Genomic DNA, 19,728 nt, shown 5'->3' on the forward strand with positions numbered 1-19,728 from the left:
GAAATTAGAACAAACTATTAGGAAGCGAACTCTTGACACACGGCTCTATCACACGATCTAAGAGAGAAAGAATGGCAATTTCCTAAATGTCCTGTAGCCTCTTGTTTATAAGTGTGGTACACGACACACCCATAAACAAGACTCTACTAGACACAGACTGTAGACAATCCTAGGACGGAACTGCTCTGATACCACTTCTGTCATGACCCAAACGGATGAGCCGCGACGAGTGCCTGATCTTTAGTGACCAAATGCCCTTATACTCATATCTGGTTAATACCACATAATAAGGGCCCACAAGCAACTCAATATGGATTAAACTGACTCATGAAAGAATAATATCAAGAATTGTGCATCATGCATATATATATATATATATATATATATATATATATATATACTGAAGATAACAATGCAAGCCAACTAGGCTACTACATGGACTGTACACAAAAGAATGGGAGCCGACAGGGTTATATCACAAGTCATCTACACATAACTGTCTACCAACCTCTACTGGAATAAAAGTTGTAGAAAGGACGGAACGAGGCCCCGTCATACTCATATGTTTATACATCTCAAAAAAATAGCATACCAAAATAAACCGCAGCTCCGGATGAAGTGGAGCGCACTAACCACTGCTGGATGGGAGTCCTACTGAGTTGGATCACCTCTGTGTCTAACTGAACCTGCGGGCATGAACGCAGCCCTCCGAGAAATAGGGGAGTCAGTAAGGAAAATGTATTGAGTATGCAAGGCATAAAAGTAATATATATAAATAAGAATCATGAAAGGAATCTGAAACTCATAAAACAACTGACTGTCTATATGCATCTGTATGACTGAAGATACCTCTGCGGTGTATGACATGTATGCACTCTGTAAAAATAATATACATCTGAATACATATATAGTAAACTGCCCGACCATATAGGTACGGTGTCATCATCACTGTCCCGCGTCCAGGACGATAATCATCTCACGCCACCCACTAGTGGTGCTGCCCGGCCATATAGGCACGGTGTAATCATACATCGTTATCCATAAGCCGCCCACCGTAGTGGTGCTTCCCAGCCATGTAGGCACGGTGTAGTAAAATAGTTGTGCATATGTATAAATGCATGACAGACTCATGGAGAGTATACTCTAGACTACTCTGGCAATATTAGGTCTCTGGAAGCCATAGACATAAAACCTAGAAAATAAAGGATACGATGAATCCTGTACCATCTAAGAGTAGAGTCTTTGGAACTCGCTCGCTTACTATGTTCGTGCAGACAATAAGGATCATGCCAAAAGAATAAAAGGAACGGCCTTAACATACCTTGAAGCATATATAATCATCCAACGTCTACTTCTTAAACTTTTAAGTCTACAATCAAAACAACATAGACCACAATTAGTCCCTTCATAACACTTACTATCCAATTAAAGTGAAAAAGGGACTTAACGAAGTTCAGGCAATATCTCCTTCACAACTCAATCATCCTTCCATCTCCAAGTTAACTTAACTATCAACAACAATATTAACAACAACCATATCAATACTTACATATCAAAATAGAATCAATTCTACTCCAAATCGTCCCTCAGATAGCCCTCAAGTCCAACTCTACCCTTATTCAACTTACAACTTCCATAACTATAATCCTCTTTACTTAAAACTAATAAAAATCTTGGTAATTAGCTTAAATACCAAAGGTAGGAATCATATATATATATATATATATCGTGAGAAGTCTATGATTCCAAGAATTAAAGTTCAACTCCAATTCCAAAGCTTAACGACTCCAATAGAACCGTAGGAGCAACTTTCCCTTCACAAGCTCGGGTTTACGAGGCTCTGATCTTGCTAAATCTTCACTATGATGATACAAAATATTAAGAGGAATATCCTAGGACTTTCTCTAAATTTGGAAGTGGTAAATAATGAGAATAAAACGTGGGAGCCAAATATATATAGAGGGAACTAGAAAGTTCCAGTGGTACGGGTCGATGGTGGGTTGACGGCTCGTTGACGTGCTCCGTCGACCTGCCACCTGAAACTTCAGAGGCGGCGGAGCAGGGATGGTGCACCACGATAGCTCGTCGACGTGTCGACGGCCCATCAATGGTGACTGGTTTCTGCAGACTCTCCTGAGTCGCTCCGGCCTGCGTCGATTTGACTTGTTTAGCTTCAAGTCCTATCAAATCGCAAAGAACGTATACTTACACTTTGGTACACGCAGGGTAAGGCACTTAATTTCCTCAAAAACTCAGATACCGATTTCCATGATAAGGGCATAAACCACCAACAAGCCAAAGACTTCTTTGTGATGAAAACGGGAGGTGTAACATCTAGGTCATTATCCTACATTGGTCGCACTATCGGAATATGTAACAATCTTTCCGTGAATAACCATGCTTCTCCAGTTAATTTATTAGTCTGGGAACATGATAAAGCTCTGGTTAAACGAGAATCACCTATCTCTTACATCCGATCTATGTGTTGTAGAGAGTCAGAGCTTAATTTGGAGCACTAGGGTACTCTACTGCTATTGGCATTTGGGTTGTTAGTTGTATCCTCGCTGGAGAGAATGTTAAAGATGAAATAGATAAGGAAATCACCATTGCTTATCTTAATATAATAAAGTTATATCTTAGCTCTTTGTCACCTATAATGGAATTTGCGGCTAACTTTATATCGTCAGGTCACTCATTGAGCATGCTACTTATGCATCTACTGGAAAGGTTTTTGCCTCCTATGGACTTAGCAAGTTGCGATATTGTGCTTTGTATAAGTTGGGTGACGATCAAAAGCTTTTGACTCGAGAAATAGCTACTCTGATGGAACAGAGAAAATATGCCTATTTGTGACCAAGAACTCCTTTTTGCCGATTCTTCTATTTGACCTTGTAGAGACGTTATGTTTGGGATGAATCGTTATATTTGGAATCCAGCAATATGTTCCAAGTTCATGGCTCTTGTCACACCCTAATCTTACCAGGGTGTGATGGGCACCCGACCCCATATTCGGAGCCGAGCGAACCCGCTGACTCTTATTACACACATACTCGCTTGGACTTCTAACTTAAATTAAATGAAATGCATAATAAGAGCTTTCAGAAATGTTCTTTTTCGTTGTTCTCAAATCAAACAAAATCTGTAATCATATGGAATTTATAACATAACACAGAATGACACATCGACTGATGGAGCCGCTTACAAGACTGACATTCTATACCCACGACTTTGTCTGCGAAGTCTCTAACATCAATCCAGTAATCATAACATACAAACTCCGACTCGGCAACACTCCAGAAGGAAGTGGAGCTCGCCAATCCCGCTGGGACATCTTCTAGTAATACCTTCTACTCATCTGGGTGTACCTGCGTGTCATGAAACGCAGCCCCCGAAGAAAGGGGGTCAGTACGGAATATGTACTGAGTATGTAAGGCATGGAATACAGAAAACAGAACCATAATCGGAACAAGCGGTATAAAAAGTAAGGACATTATTCAGAATACCAAAATGCTTATTTTTCAAAACGCAAATCGTCTATGCCGATGTCATATGTCAGAAGAAATACAGAAAGTAAGTAAATCATCCAGAATATCAAAATGCTTGTTTTCCAAACACAGATCATATATGTCGACATCATATGTCATCATATGCATATACATATAATAGATCCCGGCCCACTAGTGAGGGACGCAGTGAATGGAGTCATCATATATGCCGACATCATATATCATATATGCATATAACAGATCCCGGCCCTCTAGGGAGAGACGCAGTGAATAAGATCATCATATGCCATCCTGGCCGCCATCCCCATATCATCATATACAGATATACATATAACAGATCCCGGCTCTCCAATGAGGGACGCGGTGAACAATGCAGAGGAGGCGCACGATAACAGAACCTGGCCCGGGACGCAGTGAAGGACATACTGAGGCTTGCACGAGCAGAGTAGTGCGAAACCATATGCACATAAATCAAGACCCGATAGATACGTACACTTACCAACATTTGAAGGATCATAAACATGTTTCAAGTCAATCCGGTTTAGTATGAGAAAGTTATGGACATTTTGGTACAGAAACCATTACGAACATCTCAAAGCAATCCGAGATCGTTTACAAAAGTTAGGGACATTAAAACTTACAGAACTCTTTTAGAGACAAAACTCTTTATCCTCATCTCGTTATCCAATCATATAATAAACTGGATCATATTGAGAATACTCATATCAAGAAGTGAATGAGAATCATAGATAGACTCGGAGCCATATCAAATAGAGCTTCGGAAATCATAAATACGTATCAAAACTATATGAAGTAGCTTATGGAAATCAAGAATGTTAGCCATCCTAGTGGCTCTAAGAATAGGAATTTCTTTGAAATCATACATATACGGCATCTGCTTGTTTCATAAGGATCTTGCCAAAAGAAAGAAAGGGTAAGCCTTACATACCTGCTCCACGTCCTATTAGCTACGTTTAATTGTCCAAGCTCGCTAGTCTACATTCAAGAGAATTTATACAATCATTAGACTCATCATCACATACTTATCTTAGTCTTTCAAACAAATTCATTTATAATCTGCCGAAATTTCAGCAGCATCTCCCCTGTAAATACAACCATCCCCGAGAATGCAACTCAGCCAAATCATCAACAACAATTCGAGAATTCAACTCGGCCAATTTATCAACAACAGTACCAACAATCATACTAACAACTTCAACAATCAATCCAAAATATATTCTAACATTAACAACCCTTGTCACACAATTCAACGGCATCTCATTTATATTCAATTTGATCACATATAGTCAAGCTAACACCAATGGTTTCACATTCAAGTGTTAATCCGAAATCATTCTAACATGGTTCAAGAACTTTCAAACAATTCACATAATGTTCAAACAACCCAACCAACATACCACTTCACCCGAAACCTTCCAAATTCAACAAGAACAATAACAACACATTTCCTTCTTTCAAATTCAATCACAACAACCCAACTTACAATCTTCCAAGCACATGTCTCACTTCTGAATTCATGGATTATATTTTCAACCTACACATTAGTAATATCATTCATACAAATATAAGAAACCATACTAATATCACATTAACTTCTTCAACAATCCCACAATGATTCCAACTTCATTTCAATTCCTCAAACCTTCATTTTCATCATGGAATCTACAACTACAACAATCAAAATACTAAATAAAATCAATTCATCACATCTACACAACACCACCTCCATTCGGCCACACCATACACATACATATTTCATGAACTTCATCCATTTCTATATACCACAACATGCATAACTCATCCATAACACATGTAAAAAAAGATTGAATACATACCTTTTTCACTTAACTTCTTGGCTTGGCTAGGGTTGTGAACTTGCACAAATAGATGGTTTTATTGCTCCAACAACCACTCCATGTTAAAGAGGACGTTCCAATTGGTTGGAATACTAAAAGAAATAATTTTTTTGTGATCAATTTCCGTTGCCCAAGATTCGGCCATGGCTTGGCCGAATGCTCTCCATTTTTTTTTTCCCTCAAGTTTCTTGAACTTTCATGAAGACAAATATGCCTTGTTTTGCCACCACTTCTCTATATATATACTTAAGCCCTACAAATAAAAATATGGACACACGGACATGGGTGGGGCCCACATACACCACACGGCCATGGTGGCTTATTCTTGAACCTTCTTGAGTCTTTTGTGAAATTCCCTTTTTGTCCCTAGCCTTCTACAATATTACCATGAACCACTTTGCGAATTTCCCTTTTTACCCTTATCCTTTCTCAATATTTCCATACTAATAAACAACTTGTACATTAAAATAATTTTGGAAAATAGTCTTGCCCTTAACTTACCACGACTACCTTGAAATATCCGAATGTACAATCTACGGGCTATAACAGCTCTAACTGGTTATACAGCGAACGTGGAGGCACGACAATTGAAGGGATGTTCTGGCAAGTTCTGCGTAATTGCGCATTCTAACACTATGAGTATAGTGTGGGCTCCCGGACGATTTTGGTGTGTGAATTCCTATATTTTGTTAACTGATTCAGCACTAATAGTTCTTTCTTCTCCAAATTTTACTCACTTTTATATTGCTACAAGACGCATTTCCTCCCATCTGACAACGTTGGCACCAAAGGCAAGTGTGTTAACTTGGAGAAAAAAGTTTCTTGTTTTGTTGTTAGCATGGCTTGATGAAAAGCTTAAAAGATGTTTCAACTGCTAAACCACTCGACAGTTCACAGAAACATCAAAAGATCAACATGTTACTGTAAGATGCAACAGCTATGAACATCATGGACTTACGAAATTTCTTTGTTTAGGTTATGCTGACATAGATTTGAAAACAATTGCTCCTCAAGGTAGCTCAACACTTTCCATATCAACAACAAATGGGCATGTCAAGGTATTTCACTTTCTTGTTTGAGTAAGGAGTGCTCTAATTATGTCAACCTCTCATGGTTGGGCTTCTTTGCATATGTTGCTCATCAAGACCAGGACCTTGCTAAGGAGATTATTTGGAGACCAAAGTAGTGTCGCAAAGTCTGTCAAGGATTCAAAGCATGTGAAGAAGTTCTTCAACTATATTCAGCTATGGGCTTTTGACAATGATGTTGTTGATGTAACGCTTGACTACTCGAACCTTGAGGACAAGGTTCTTATTGAGGCCGGAGGTATTGTTATGATTGGGCCTGGACCGGGATTGACAAAACAGCCCAACACCGGATTAAATGGCTATGTTTGGAATCCGGGTTGATAAATAACGACTGGTAAGAGCAAAAGAGGCTTATGCATATTGCGAGAAAATGTATGTGCCTCTCATCTCGGTTCTTAGAGTCTAAGCTTCTCATCTCCCACTCTCATCTCTATCCTTAGTTACTTGTTATTTAGTATTTACCATTGTAATTCATTTGTTTGAAGTGTTGAAATTACTATTATAGTGCTACAATCGTGTTACAGATCTTATTAATACATTGATGAATTTGGCTTTTTTATGGCATGTGTTCATACATAGGGATCGACCTTGTATATTTTAGTATAAATCGTTTGGTAGAGGAATCAACTAGTTCGACTAATTCAAATTTGTACACGTAACCTATTAAAGGGGGAAGCACTCTCTACCAGGAGTTTCTCCATTAAACTCAGTTAAGAGTGAGTGGTCATATCCATTCTACCACATCCCTTGGCGGTGACTTGAATAATTTTAATATACTCTCATCTCATTAAATCACTTAATCATGATGAGTTTATATAATTTAATGTAAATATTCGGTGCGAAGAAGTTCGGTAGCGTTTTAATTTATATTTTTTGGCTTTAAGTCATAGGTTCAAATAGAAGTATGACATACATTATTATATGTTCTTAATCTTCTCGTTAAAATTCTTAGCTTCCGGATACTGTCCTTTCCTTCAAAAGGTAAGTATTCAAAGAAATAAAAGACAACCCATGTTTCGAATGTGGAACTGCAAAGAACACTAAGCAGTGTGCCTAATGCCACATATCTACAACAACATACACAGTACGTGTAATGCCACAAGTGAGATATAGGGAGGGTGGTGTGCACGCAGTCTTAATTACCCTTACCTTGTGAAGGTAGATATGTTGTTTCTTATAGACTTCCGGCTCAAGTAAACCATATCAAAATAAAGTATCGAAAAGGAAATAACAGTACTGAAGAATATTTGATGTAATCATGGAATAGGTTTCCAATTAACAATAGAAGAAGAATGGAGAAGAACGTAGATTTTTTATGAAACAACATCTTGACATATACACATGCTTTACAATTTAGTACTCGATTATGATATTTAGAGTTTTAGACTGCACAAAAGAGAACAAGAAAGAGATAAGTCATGAAAATGAAAGATGAGCACCTTGAAGTTCCCAAGCCATTTCCATGGATAATCTACGAGAATGCCTGGATTAGATGTTGTTAGACCCCCAAGTTCGGACTTAGACGCATGCGGACGAGGGCAGTGTCAAGGGCTTGTACATTTCCCCTTGACATGGGCCTATGTGGGTGTTGGAAGCAATGTGCGAAGGCTGAAGTTGGCTGCGACGCTGAAAAAAATCACCCCTGTTTCAATTGGTATCAGAGCCAGGCTACGTTCGTGGCACTATGGCTGGCGGAAGTAGTACGTACAATGAATTGAGGGACAGAGTGGTTGACTTGGAGGCGCTGGTGGGAATGGCTGAAAACGCTGATGATGTGACGTCTATAATCAGTCGCATTCATGGCTTGAACACGGACCTCGCTCAGTTTCTTGAGATTATGACAATAAGAACAACGGGATATGATGATTTTCGTGAAGAAGCCTTGGTTCAGATCGAGGATCTGAAAAAGGCAAACAAAACTCTGAACTTGGAAGTGGTAGTGCTGCGGAGGGCAATGGTTGGTTCTAACGCAGGCCATGAGGTAGAACGTTCCAAGGTAAAGATCCCTTAACCTAAAGCCTTTACTGGTTCAAGATCTGCAAAGGAATTGGAAAATTTTCTGTGGGATATGGAACAGTACTTCACAACTGCCCGTATTTCTAAGAATGACAAGTTAAGTATCACCACTATGTACTTGACTGGTGATGCGAAATTGTAGTGGAGGACTAGGGATGCGGATGATATGAGTGTTGGCAGTCCAAGGATCGATACTTGGGCCAAATTGAAGAAGGAAATACGTGACCAGTTCCTTCCTAGAAATGCATCTTGGATTGCTAGGGATCGTTTGAAAAGATTGAGGCAAACCGGTTCTTCTCGTGACAATATCAAGGAATTTACTTCTTTGATGTTAGACATCCAAAATATTTTGGATGAAGATAATTTGCACAACTTCATTTCTGGGATGCAAGCATGGGCCCAAAACGAACTTAGGAGACAGAACGTAAAAGATCTCCCAAGTGCAATTGCAGCGGCAGATTCGTTGGTAGATTTTTGCTTAACACGTGTTCCATCCTAAATTCCCCCTTCTTCTAAGTCCAAGAAAAAGACTGAAAAGAAGGGGGAGTGGAAGAAGGAAGGGCAGAAAGAAGGTGCTGACAAAGGAAAGGCTGTTGCGGACGTTGGAAATTCAAAGAACAAGAAAAATTCAGCGAGTGACAAAGGTTGCTGGACTTGTGGAGGGTCTCACTTGGCCAAGAATTGTCCAAATCGTGAAAGGGTGAATGATATGCTTGCGGGGAATGTAAATGCAAACGAGGAAGGTGGTGTAGTTGCTGCTTTGGCAAACCCACTTGGTTTACTCTTGAACAAACACATTTCATTAGTGAACACGATGGGGGAGTCATCCACAAATCCTCATTCTTCGTTGTTGCACATTGCGATGAAGGCTGACGATAAAGTGCTAGTGGCGATGGTGGATACTGGAGCTACTCACACTTTTGTTGATGTCAAACTTGCTGCAAGGTTCGGACTCAAATTGACAAAGAGCCCGAATTATATGAAAACTGTGAACCAAGTGGCCCAACTGATTGAAGGTATGGCATATGACGTGAAGGTACTTGCCGGACCTTGGGCTGGAAAACACAGTTTGATGGTGATTCCATTGGGAGATTTCGATATGATACTTGGAATCGATTTCTTGAGGAAGAACTGCTTCGTTCCAATGCCCCACTTGGACGGAGTTATGGTGATGCAAGAAAAGATGGCGGGGTTCAGAAAGGTTGTTCATCCATATAGTGAGGCAGAAAAATTGAACAAGTACAAGAGCCCCATTATTTCTGCTATTTCTGTTGAGAAAGGCTTGAAGAAAGGTGAAGAAACTTTCCTTGCTGCTTTGGTTGAGTTAAAACCTGATGTAAAGGTAGAGGTGCCTGATTGTGTGGCACGGGTTTTGGGAGAATTTAAAGATGTTATGCCCCCTGAACACCCTAAAACGTTGCCACCAAGGAGGGATATTGATCATAAGATTGAGTTGCTGCCCGGTTCGGTTGCTCCTGCACAAGCTCCTTATCGTATGGCTACTAAGGAGTTGGCTGAATTGCGGAAACAATTGAATGAGTCGCTAGATGCGGGTCTGATTCAGCCCTCAAAGGCTCCATATGGTGCACCTGTTTTATTCCAAAGGAAACAGGATGGGTCAATGAGAATGTGTGTGGACTATCGGGCACTGAACAAGGTGACTGTGAAGAACAAGTATCCTGTTCCATTGGTGCAGGACCTCATGGACAGATTGTGCAAGGCAAGCTGATTCACTAAGCTAGACCTCAGGTCTGGATATTGGCAAGAAAGGATAGCAGAGAGTGATGAGTCAAAGACAACGTGTGTGACTAGATATGGCTCATATGAATTTCTTGTAATGCCGTTTGGGTTGACTAATGCCCCGACTGCTTTCTGTAATTTGATGAACAATGTTTTATTTGAGTACCTAGATGATTTTGTTGTGGTGTACTTAGATGACATTGTAATCTATAGCTGCTCGTTGGAAGAACATGTAGGCCACTTGAAGATGGTACTGTTTCGGTTGCGGGAGTACAAGCTTTATGTAAAGATGGAGAAATGCAAGTTTGCTCAACAAGAAATCAAGTTTCTTGGGCACTTGGTCAGCCATAACCAAGTGAAGATGGACCCAAAGAAGGTGCAGGCTATTGTTGATTGGCAGGCGCCGCGGAGTGTGAAGGACTTAAGGTCATTCCTTAGGTTGGCAAACTATTATCGCAAGTTCATTGCAGGGTATTCAAAAAAGGCTGTTGTTTTGACTGATTTGCTGAAAAAGAACGTGGTGTGGGTGTGGACTGAAAAATGTGATGGTGCGTTCAACTTGTTAAAGGAGGCCATTGCTTTAGAACCCATACTAAGGCTGCCTGACTTCGAATTGCCCTTCGAAGTGCATAGTGATGCTTCAAACAAGGCTGTGGGCGGCGTGTTGGTGCAAGAAGGTCACCTCGTGGCCTTTGAAAGCAGAAAGTTGAATGAAGCGGAACAACGATACTCTACTCATGAAAAGGAGATGGTTGCTCTGGTACATTGCTTGCAGACTTGGCGCGTATATCTGCTAGGGACGAAGTTTGTGGTGCGGACGGACAACGTTGCTAATACTTACTTTAAAACGCAACCAAGCTGAGTCCCAAGAAGGCCCGTTGGAAAGAGTTCTTGGCTGAATATGACTTCGTGAGGGAGCATAAGCCGGGGAAACACAACCAAGTTGCTGATGCTTTGAGTAGAAAAGTGATATTCGCTGCTATATATTCAATTTCTCGATTGGAGTCTGATTTTATTGATAAGATTAGACTGTGTGCTGCAAATGATTCATTATACACAAAGTTAATGAGTCAAGTTAAAGATGGGACAGTGCGGAGGTATTGGATCGAGGACGATCTGCTCTATTTCAAAGGGGGGAGAATCGTGGCACCTCAAGGTGGTGGATTGCGCAAAGAACTACTGAAAGAGGCGCATGACACTACTTGGGCTGGGCATCCGGATGTTGAACGGATGTTGGCATTGTTGTCTAGGGTGTATTTCTGGCCAAATATGGAAGATGATGTTGAAGCTTATGTGAAAACTTGTCTGGTTTGTCAACTAGATAAAACTGAGCGCAAGAAGGAAGTGTGTTTGCTGCAGCCTCTTCCTATTCCTGAAATGTCGTGGATGTCTGTTTCGATGGACTTTATTGGTGGGTTTCCGAAGGTAAATGGTATGGCATCAGTCATGGTGGTGGTGGAAAGGTTCTCAAAGTATGTTGTTTTTATTGCTGCCCCAGTTGTGTGTTCATCGGATGTTGCTGCAGATTTGTTTTACAAAAATGTGGTTAAGTTCTTTGGTGTGCCAGCTGATATCATCAGTGATAGGGATACTCGGTTCACAGGTCGGTTTTGGGCTGCTTTGTTTAATATGATAGGAATTGATTTGAAGTTCTCTACGGCGAACCATCCTCAAACCAATGGGAAAACTGAAAGAATTAACCATTTGTTAGAAGAATATCTGAGGCACTTTGTGACAGCAAGTCAGCGGAATTGGGTGGATTTATTGGACAGTGCACAATTTTGCTATAATTTGCATAAGTCGTCGGCAACGGAGATGAGCCCGTTTGAGTTAGTCCTAGGTAGACAGCCTATGACTCCACTTGATGTTGCCAAGCAGAAGACTCAAGGGAAATGCCCTGCTGCCTATCGTTATCTGAGGGACAAGCATGAAGTGCTTGCAGAAGCGCTAGACAGTTTGCGCAAGGCCCAGAAACGGATGAAAAAGTATGCAGACCAGCGTAGTAGAGCGTTGGAATTTAATGTTGGTGATAGGGTGCTGCTCAAGCTTACTCCCCAAATCTGGAAACAGATTACAAGTAAGTTTAGGCACCGCGGTTTAATCCCAAAATATGATGGACCATTTGAAGTGGTTCAAAAGGTTGGCGAAGTTGCTTATAGGTTGAAACTACCTGAAAGGTTGAAATTACACCCAACCTTCCATGTAAGTTTTCTGAAACCTTATTATGAAGATGCTGATAATCCGGACAGGAACTAGTCAAAGAGAGCACTGACTGTGGTGCGCACATAGTTTGATGCTGAGATTGAAAAGATATTGGATCACCGGGTATTTGGTGTCAAGAAGAATAGGCGGACAGAATTTCTGATTCAATGGAAGGGTAAGCAAGAAGCTGATGCTACTTGGGAAAAGACTAAGTCACTTTGGCAGTTCGAGAAGCAATTGGAGGACTACCTGAAAACAGCCTCGACGAGGACGTCGATTTCAAATGGTGGGGGTGGTTTGTTAGACCCCCAAGTTCGGACTTAGACGCATGCGGACGAGGGTAGTGTCAAGGGCTTGTACATTGCCCCTTGACATGGGCCTATGTGGGTGTTGGAAGCAATGTGCGGGGTTGCATGACTATGGCATGGTGTACAGCTAAGTCAAGGTGCTTGGGTGTTGGCAAAACAGCTTGACGAATGTTAGTGGCACGGACAGGCGCATGGCACCAGGCGGGCATGCGTGCAGGCAGTAGGTTGGCACCGGCAGACATGGGCATTGACATGGGCTGGCTGGGGCCAAGGTAGACGGGCAAGGAAAAGGGTTGGCATGGTGTTGGCATGGCATTGGCACGAAGATGGGCGGAAAATGTTCTAAGTGTTGGGAGAAGCTATGAGGCGAAAATCAGGCTAAGGCACGCGCAAGGCACATGATCGAGGCAGGTGCATAGCACATGAGCGAGGCATGTGCGCTGCACATGTAGAAGGGCCATGCGCGCAGCACATGCGTCGGTTACGCAGTGTGCGCGGCATGTGCGTCGGTGATGCTCGGTTTTTGAAGGTTTTGCCCACATGGGAGAAATACTAGGCCTAGAATCTGTGTGCCATTATCCCAATATAACTGCTGGCACATGCCAGGCACGCCCCTCCCCTTGTAACTGCCCCTGGCAGGTTTGTAAAGTAGACAGAATTTGGCTAAGGGATTGATCAGTTTTGTAAGCCTCCAAATTCGTGAGTCCTTTTGTATAGCTGAGAGTTAATAAAAAGGCTGGGCATTGCCTGTAAACTGGGTGTGTTCCTTTCATTGTGTTTGACCCAAAATTAAATCTAAGTGTCAAAAGTGAGTGTGTATGCGAAGGCTGAAGTTGGCTGTGACGCTGACTGCCGAGCAGTGATGACGCTGAAAAAAATCACCCCTGTTTCAGATGCCATGCTACTATTTTTGACAATGCGAAACTAATTACTTTAGTTTTGCGAAACTTGTTTTCTATGTCCTTTTTTTTAGAATAAGGGTATTTAACCAACTGATTATAACTCCATACATCTCTAATTACTACTCCCTCCGTCTCAAATTATTTATCGTGGTTACTAAAAATTTGTCTCAAATTATTTGTCGTTTTACAAGTTTAAGACACAATTAATAATTTTTCCCCATTTTTACCCTCTGTAAAATTTTGTTATTAGATGACACATAAATACAGTAAACATTTAATACAGGGAGATTATAACTGAGACATAAATAAGGGTAGAATTTCTCAAATACCCCTGCTAATTAATATTTCTGAAGAGACGTATAAAACAAAAAAACAAGACAAATAATTTGAAAAGGTGGGAGTAGTACTTTCTCCATTTGTATTTACCTGACATCATAATTCTACAAATATGAAATCACTTTAACCACTTTCTTCACCATACCAAGGCCGGCTCAACAAGATAGGGGGCCAAAAGCCAAAATTCACAGAGAGGCTCTAATTTTTTTAAAGACAGGAAAGATTGTCATATAGGAGTATATTTTTATTTAAAGTCTACTTTTCTTGTTTATTAGATGTGAATTCACTAACTATTGTTTTGTAATCCATTTGTAATAATACATCATTTTCAATTGATAATATAGCTATCAAGGGATACTTTTTGAGTTTAAATTAACTCTCAAACAAAAAATTCTCTTTTTGGAGTTAGAATATTTACAACAACATACCTGGCGTAATCGATCTCACAAGTGGGGTTTGGGGAGAATGGTGTGTATGTAGACCTTTCCCTACCTTGGGAGGTAGAGAAGTTATTTCCCCTAAACCCTCGGCGTAAGAAACAATATATTAAAATAGTACAGAATTAGAATAATTATTATCTATCTATATAGAATAGGAGAGGCAAAAGATGACGAGTGGCATCACTAGAAAATTCCTAATTTAAAAATACAAAATAAAAAGTAAAAAACTTCAAGCCAACAAAAACTAATCTGCCAATTCACAAAAGGGGATAGTTATAATTGTCGTGAACACAAAATTCAGTGTCACGGTGGAACTACTATATTTTCACAATTGACAACTCTAATCACAAAAATTCTAATCACAAATACTCTTGGTTTTGCTCAATCCAACTAATACTCTCACCGGCAAAGCACGTCATCATCGTTTCTTTGGAAACATCGCACGACAGTGTACAAAGGATTTAGATGAGTACGAATATATCGGGATTGGAAAGATAAACATCACACCCAAATTCGATTGGAAAGATAACCCACCCCATTTACCCATCAAAAATGCAAATTGGGATTTTCGGGGAAAAGGGTATGTTTATATTACTTAATTACATAGAAATGTGATTATAATGTGATATTATATGTTTATATTGACAGATATGTTTTGCATTTCTGAAAATTGCATTTCTGAAAAGATGAAACATGTTCAGCAAATTCATACAATAACAGAAAAGTTCGCATAATTTTTGTCTGTGTTTTAATGAGGAAAAATTAGCTATTTATGCAGTTGTGTGCATCCTTTTCTCTTCTCAATATATATAAAGATTCTGAAGGTGTATATACCTCAAATGGGTCAAGATTTTCTAGAGCTTCGATTATCAGGTATGCAACAATAACCGATGATGTGTCATTAAGTAGTCTTTTCAGCCGATAACCGATTGAATCTATCAAAGAAAATTGACGTGAACAACTAAAATCATAACTCACAATGCTAAATAAAAGTTATCTGATTTTCTTTTCTTATATGAGACAGGTTTTGTTTACTCATGTTTATGATTTTTTTTATTATATTTTGTTTCCAGGAAATTTCTTATGGTTATAAGAAAATATGCTACTTATAATATCCAGGTTTCTGGTATGGATCAACTTTTGGGATAGATCTCTAATTTTATATCTTACCTAAACATATTTAATTAAACTGGTGCCTCGATGATATTTTGAAGCCTATTATACATTATTTCTGTTAAATGGATAACAAACTATCAACTTGAAACTGAGGATGTTGGCTGAATAGAAGTGAGAAACATGTTGGTCTAAAAATAATTATGGAGTCATCAAATTGATAATGGACTTTATTGAATTGGATATTAGCAAACCAATTTGCAAAATTACTGTACAAAAAACTTATAAAATGGTTGTCTAGTCATTGGATTTACAATGATCTAGATTGAATTGGGAATACACATGTAAAATTGCAAGTTCAGTGCCTTCAAATAATTCATTTGTTATATTTTGTGGATAGAGATGAGCAGGATTAACATACATTTTCAGAGAAAAGGTCCCACAACAGCATTGACCAAATTATCAATCAGAGAAATCAAATTATCAATCAGAGAAAGCAAAGGAGATGAATTTGTGAAGATATAGGACTAAAATGAAAATACCATATTTTATTAACAAGGCAACCGACACTTACCTATGATTTAAATCCTCTTTGGCTTTAACGGCCAACATTTACTCCATCAATAATAGCTTCAAATGGCCCATAATAATCAAGTTATTTCTACAGTCAAACATTTGTTTTACCCTTATTAAAGACACAAATAATATATATACTGTTTGAAGTCATGGTCAGTAATGAAGCAGTAGCAGCTACATATACCATAGAAAATGTTAGTATGTAATAATAAGATTGATCCTTAAAGATAAGACTATAAAATCTGCAATATATCACTCATGGGTCATATACATCTGTTTCTATCGAAAAAGCAGTTCACCCACATCTTCTGAGAACTAACTATCCCTAATCCAGCACCCGAATCATCCAAAAACAATTTAGAGTTACAAAACTTCTTGACGATTCTTTCAATTGTATAATTTGAGTTAACCTTTGGTAGTTTGATTAATTTCCATGAGGGATTACAGGGGAAGCATTTACAAAGCCATTAATGTAGTGTTTGTAGTTTTTGGTTTTATATTGCGTGTGTAGTATATCTTGCTTCTTTATTTTCATTTATGAATTCCTCTCTTAGATTTCAGCCTTTGCTTGTAGAGAATTGCTTAGAGGACCTCTATGTGATGGTTTAGTCTTAATTTTGAGTGCATTTCACTTTTGGCGTGAATCAACGGTTGAAGTAAATTCATTAGCAATGATGGGTGGCGGTGATGGTAAGAGCTAACTTTTGTATCTCACTAGGTCTATGATTGCTTCGTTTGATTATCACTGTGAAAGCAGTAAAACTTTTTGTATGGTATTTTCTACTCAATCCAATCCAAATTTTCTTTGATTTTGCTTTGCTACAAAATCCATAACAAAAACAAGAAAAAAGATTCAATTAACATTCTTCAACTTTGTCTATATATGAAAAGGGTAAAATTGCATTGTTCAAAATTTGATTCAACATATAGTCACAGGTTCTCTTTCTTTTCCTTATCTCATTTTCCAATCTCTTCTTCATATTATCTTCCTTCTTTTCCTAAACGTGGCGGTGTTCTATTGCATCTCAAAAATGGCAGCAATGTGTACCTCTTTTTGTGCTGGAGTTTTTTTGTAATTACAGATATTTCTGCTGGCAACCATATTTATATATCCTTCTATTATTTTTTGAGTATTAAGATATATATTGACCGACTGAATACACAATTTCTGTCATGATCAGTGATCTGATAGTGTCGGTCCAAAACTGATGACCAACAACTTGCAACTGTGATATGTTTTTAATTATAATGTGCTTTGACATACCCATGACTGAATGAAAATGAAAACGAAAGGACAGGGCAGAATTTTGTGTTGTCGCCCCACTGAAAATGCACTTCACTCTTGAGCACGAGTATAACTTGCAAAAGGTTGGAGTTTAGCGTGATCGATGTTTGGAGTTAAATTAATAATTTTCTAAATATCAATAATAATCGAATACAATACAGAGCTCGATCTATCAATTTCATAAAATTGCAAAGATGGATATAACTTAGTTTTCTGTTTCCATGCTCATCTTCATTGTTTTCTGCATTGGTTTACACACTGCTAAAAGGAAATTTTACTCAGGTGTATGCACAAAGACACTTCTTCGACGGTAAGACGGGATTTGGCATTTAAGGTCTGGAAGCATTATGAAGGCTTGATCTGTCATTTGATGATCAAATGCATCAGCCAATTGGTAGAGCTCTATCCTTCACCAAAAAAAAAAAAAAAATTGATAGAGCTTTATATTCAGATGTGCATGATATATCTGTTGCAGTTAGAATAGGGCAGATGAAGTATTACAAAAATGTTTTTAAAGATAAATGCGTAGAGGTTCTTCAGCGATTTTTTCTTGGATCAATTTGAATTGGATCATTAAAGATCTTTCTAGATTATTTGTTGAAGGATAGAGCATCTCATGATCTTCAATTCCGTCAACATTGCAACTTAGGACTTCTGATCTTTGTGTCTGCAAACATTGCAAGCTTTAAACTTCTGAAAAAAGGCTTTATAAAATTTGAAAATGAACAGTGTTAAACTACTTTCTGTGGCAGCATTATGTGTACTCCATATATTGTTTAAATTGCGACATCAAGATGAGTCTAAAGAATGTCAAGGTTCTCATTTACAACTGAAACAATTATTGAAATGCATTCTTTGAGGGCTTATGGGTCAAGGGCTTTGCGAGAGATCAAGCGCATTCGTTGAGGACTGAACTAGGAGGTAAAGGAACATTGTGTTAGCTTTGTAGGTTTCAAATGGGCATCAACAAATTATTATGTTTATTTTTTATTTTATTTTGCTTATTAATATAGTAATGACTTTGTGCATCTACCCTTTTTTTCTACTGTAGTTGCAGTTGGAGGATTGAAGCACTCACAAGTGGAGGCATAAAAAATGAGCCTGTTGTAGGAAACACTCCTAATGAAGAGTTCAACAATACATGAGGATGTAATACAGAGTTAATATACATATAGAAGTGATTCTTTTTAAATACTTGATAATAATCTCTCAAGCACATATTACTGCCAAACCTGATGTAAATGATTGATTATGTATTTTAAATTTCTTTAGTAGAGTTTTTGGAGGTATTCTTGAAGCAAGGATTGGAAGTGAAATGAAAGGTATGATTGTCACGACCCTAATTATCGATCATGCAGGCACTTACCTTCTCACCTCGGTAAGCGAACCCTCATCCCAACAATGAACCAATACATAAACTGAAGAAAGTTAAGTAGCAGAAATCAACAAATACGCAAGTCTCACGATATACATACATAGTAAAAGTGCGGAAGACGGTAAATACCCCCAGGGTGTAGTCTGAATAATACAAGAGCATCTAAGGAGAATAGTACAATCTGAAATACTAATATATAAAATGTCTATGTCTCTGATATAAAAGTAAGACATATGATAGTAAAGTCTTCAAGGTCAGCGGACGCTATGCTTACCCTGGAAACTCAAAAAAAGCCGAAGTGTCGATCAACTACGGGTCACAGAAGTGGATCTAACCTGGTACTCTGCATTCATAAAAGAATGCAACAAGTGCAAGTCGGTACAAACAATAATACTGGTAGGCATCATCGGCCGACTAAGCATAGTTAACACAATTCAGAAGATAAAGCTAATAAGCAAGGAAATTAAAGTGTATAAGACAATATAATCATAACCGAGTACTCGTCATCGCCTATATACAACATCTAAACCCAAATATGTCAAGTCCGAATATATCCGATCCAATCCAATCATCACAATCCAATCACCAAGCATCTCAAACAAGTCATAATGTAATGCAGTGCAATAATGGTATGAATGCAATGCAATGTCATGCAATGAGGTGTACACATGTACTCCGGATGGAAAAATCGACGTCTCGGTAGCACAACCCAGCGTGACTCGCAAAGTCTAAGTGCCACCCGTCCAGGATTTTTGCCCAACAGACAGACGGGACCTGGCTAATTGCTCACAGGAGGTGTCTCATCGGCACCATCTTGGAGAACCCGCGAAGTCCATACACTAACAATGATTTCGAGATATCATCATAATCAGCCATGCAACAACGATGCAAGAATAGATCATCGGCCATCGGCCATCTCACAATCACTCAAGTAAAAGAGTCTGTCAAATATCATTCTCACACA

At 38.9% G+C, this 19,728-nt stretch overlaps 1 protein-coding gene across 28 annotated transcripts; it reads left to right on the forward strand.

The window, feature by feature from the left end:
* The first annotated feature begins 14,640 nt into the window (after positions 1–14,640).
* On the forward strand, positions 14,641–18,674 carry LOC132611339 (uncharacterized). Of its 28 annotated transcripts, XM_060325770.1 has the most exons (5): positions 14,641–14,995; positions 15,182–15,288; positions 17,672–17,783; positions 18,250–18,310; positions 18,441–18,674. In XM_060325770.1, the coding sequence occupies exons 2-5, from the start codon at positions 15,188–15,190 to the stop codon at positions 18,479–18,481; spliced, it is 315 nt and encodes a 104-aa protein (XP_060181753.1). In that variant the 5' UTR covers positions 14,641–14,995; positions 15,182–15,187; the 3' UTR covers positions 18,482–18,674. The 28 variants fall into 28 exon arrangements, 1 of the variants encoding a protein (XP_060181753.1); XR_009571572.1 differs by having other exon boundaries at positions 14,642–16,794; XR_009571578.1 differs by lacking the exon at positions 15,182–15,288 and having other exon boundaries at positions 14,643–14,995.
* The last annotated feature ends 1,054 nt before the right edge of the window (positions 18,675–19,728 follow it).

This window comes from Lycium barbarum, chromosome 9 (assembly GCF_019175385.1).
Source record: "Lycium barbarum isolate Lr01 chromosome 9, ASM1917538v2, whole genome shotgun sequence".
Lineage (NCBI taxonomy): Eukaryota > Viridiplantae > Streptophyta > Magnoliopsida > Solanales > Solanaceae > Lycium > Lycium barbarum.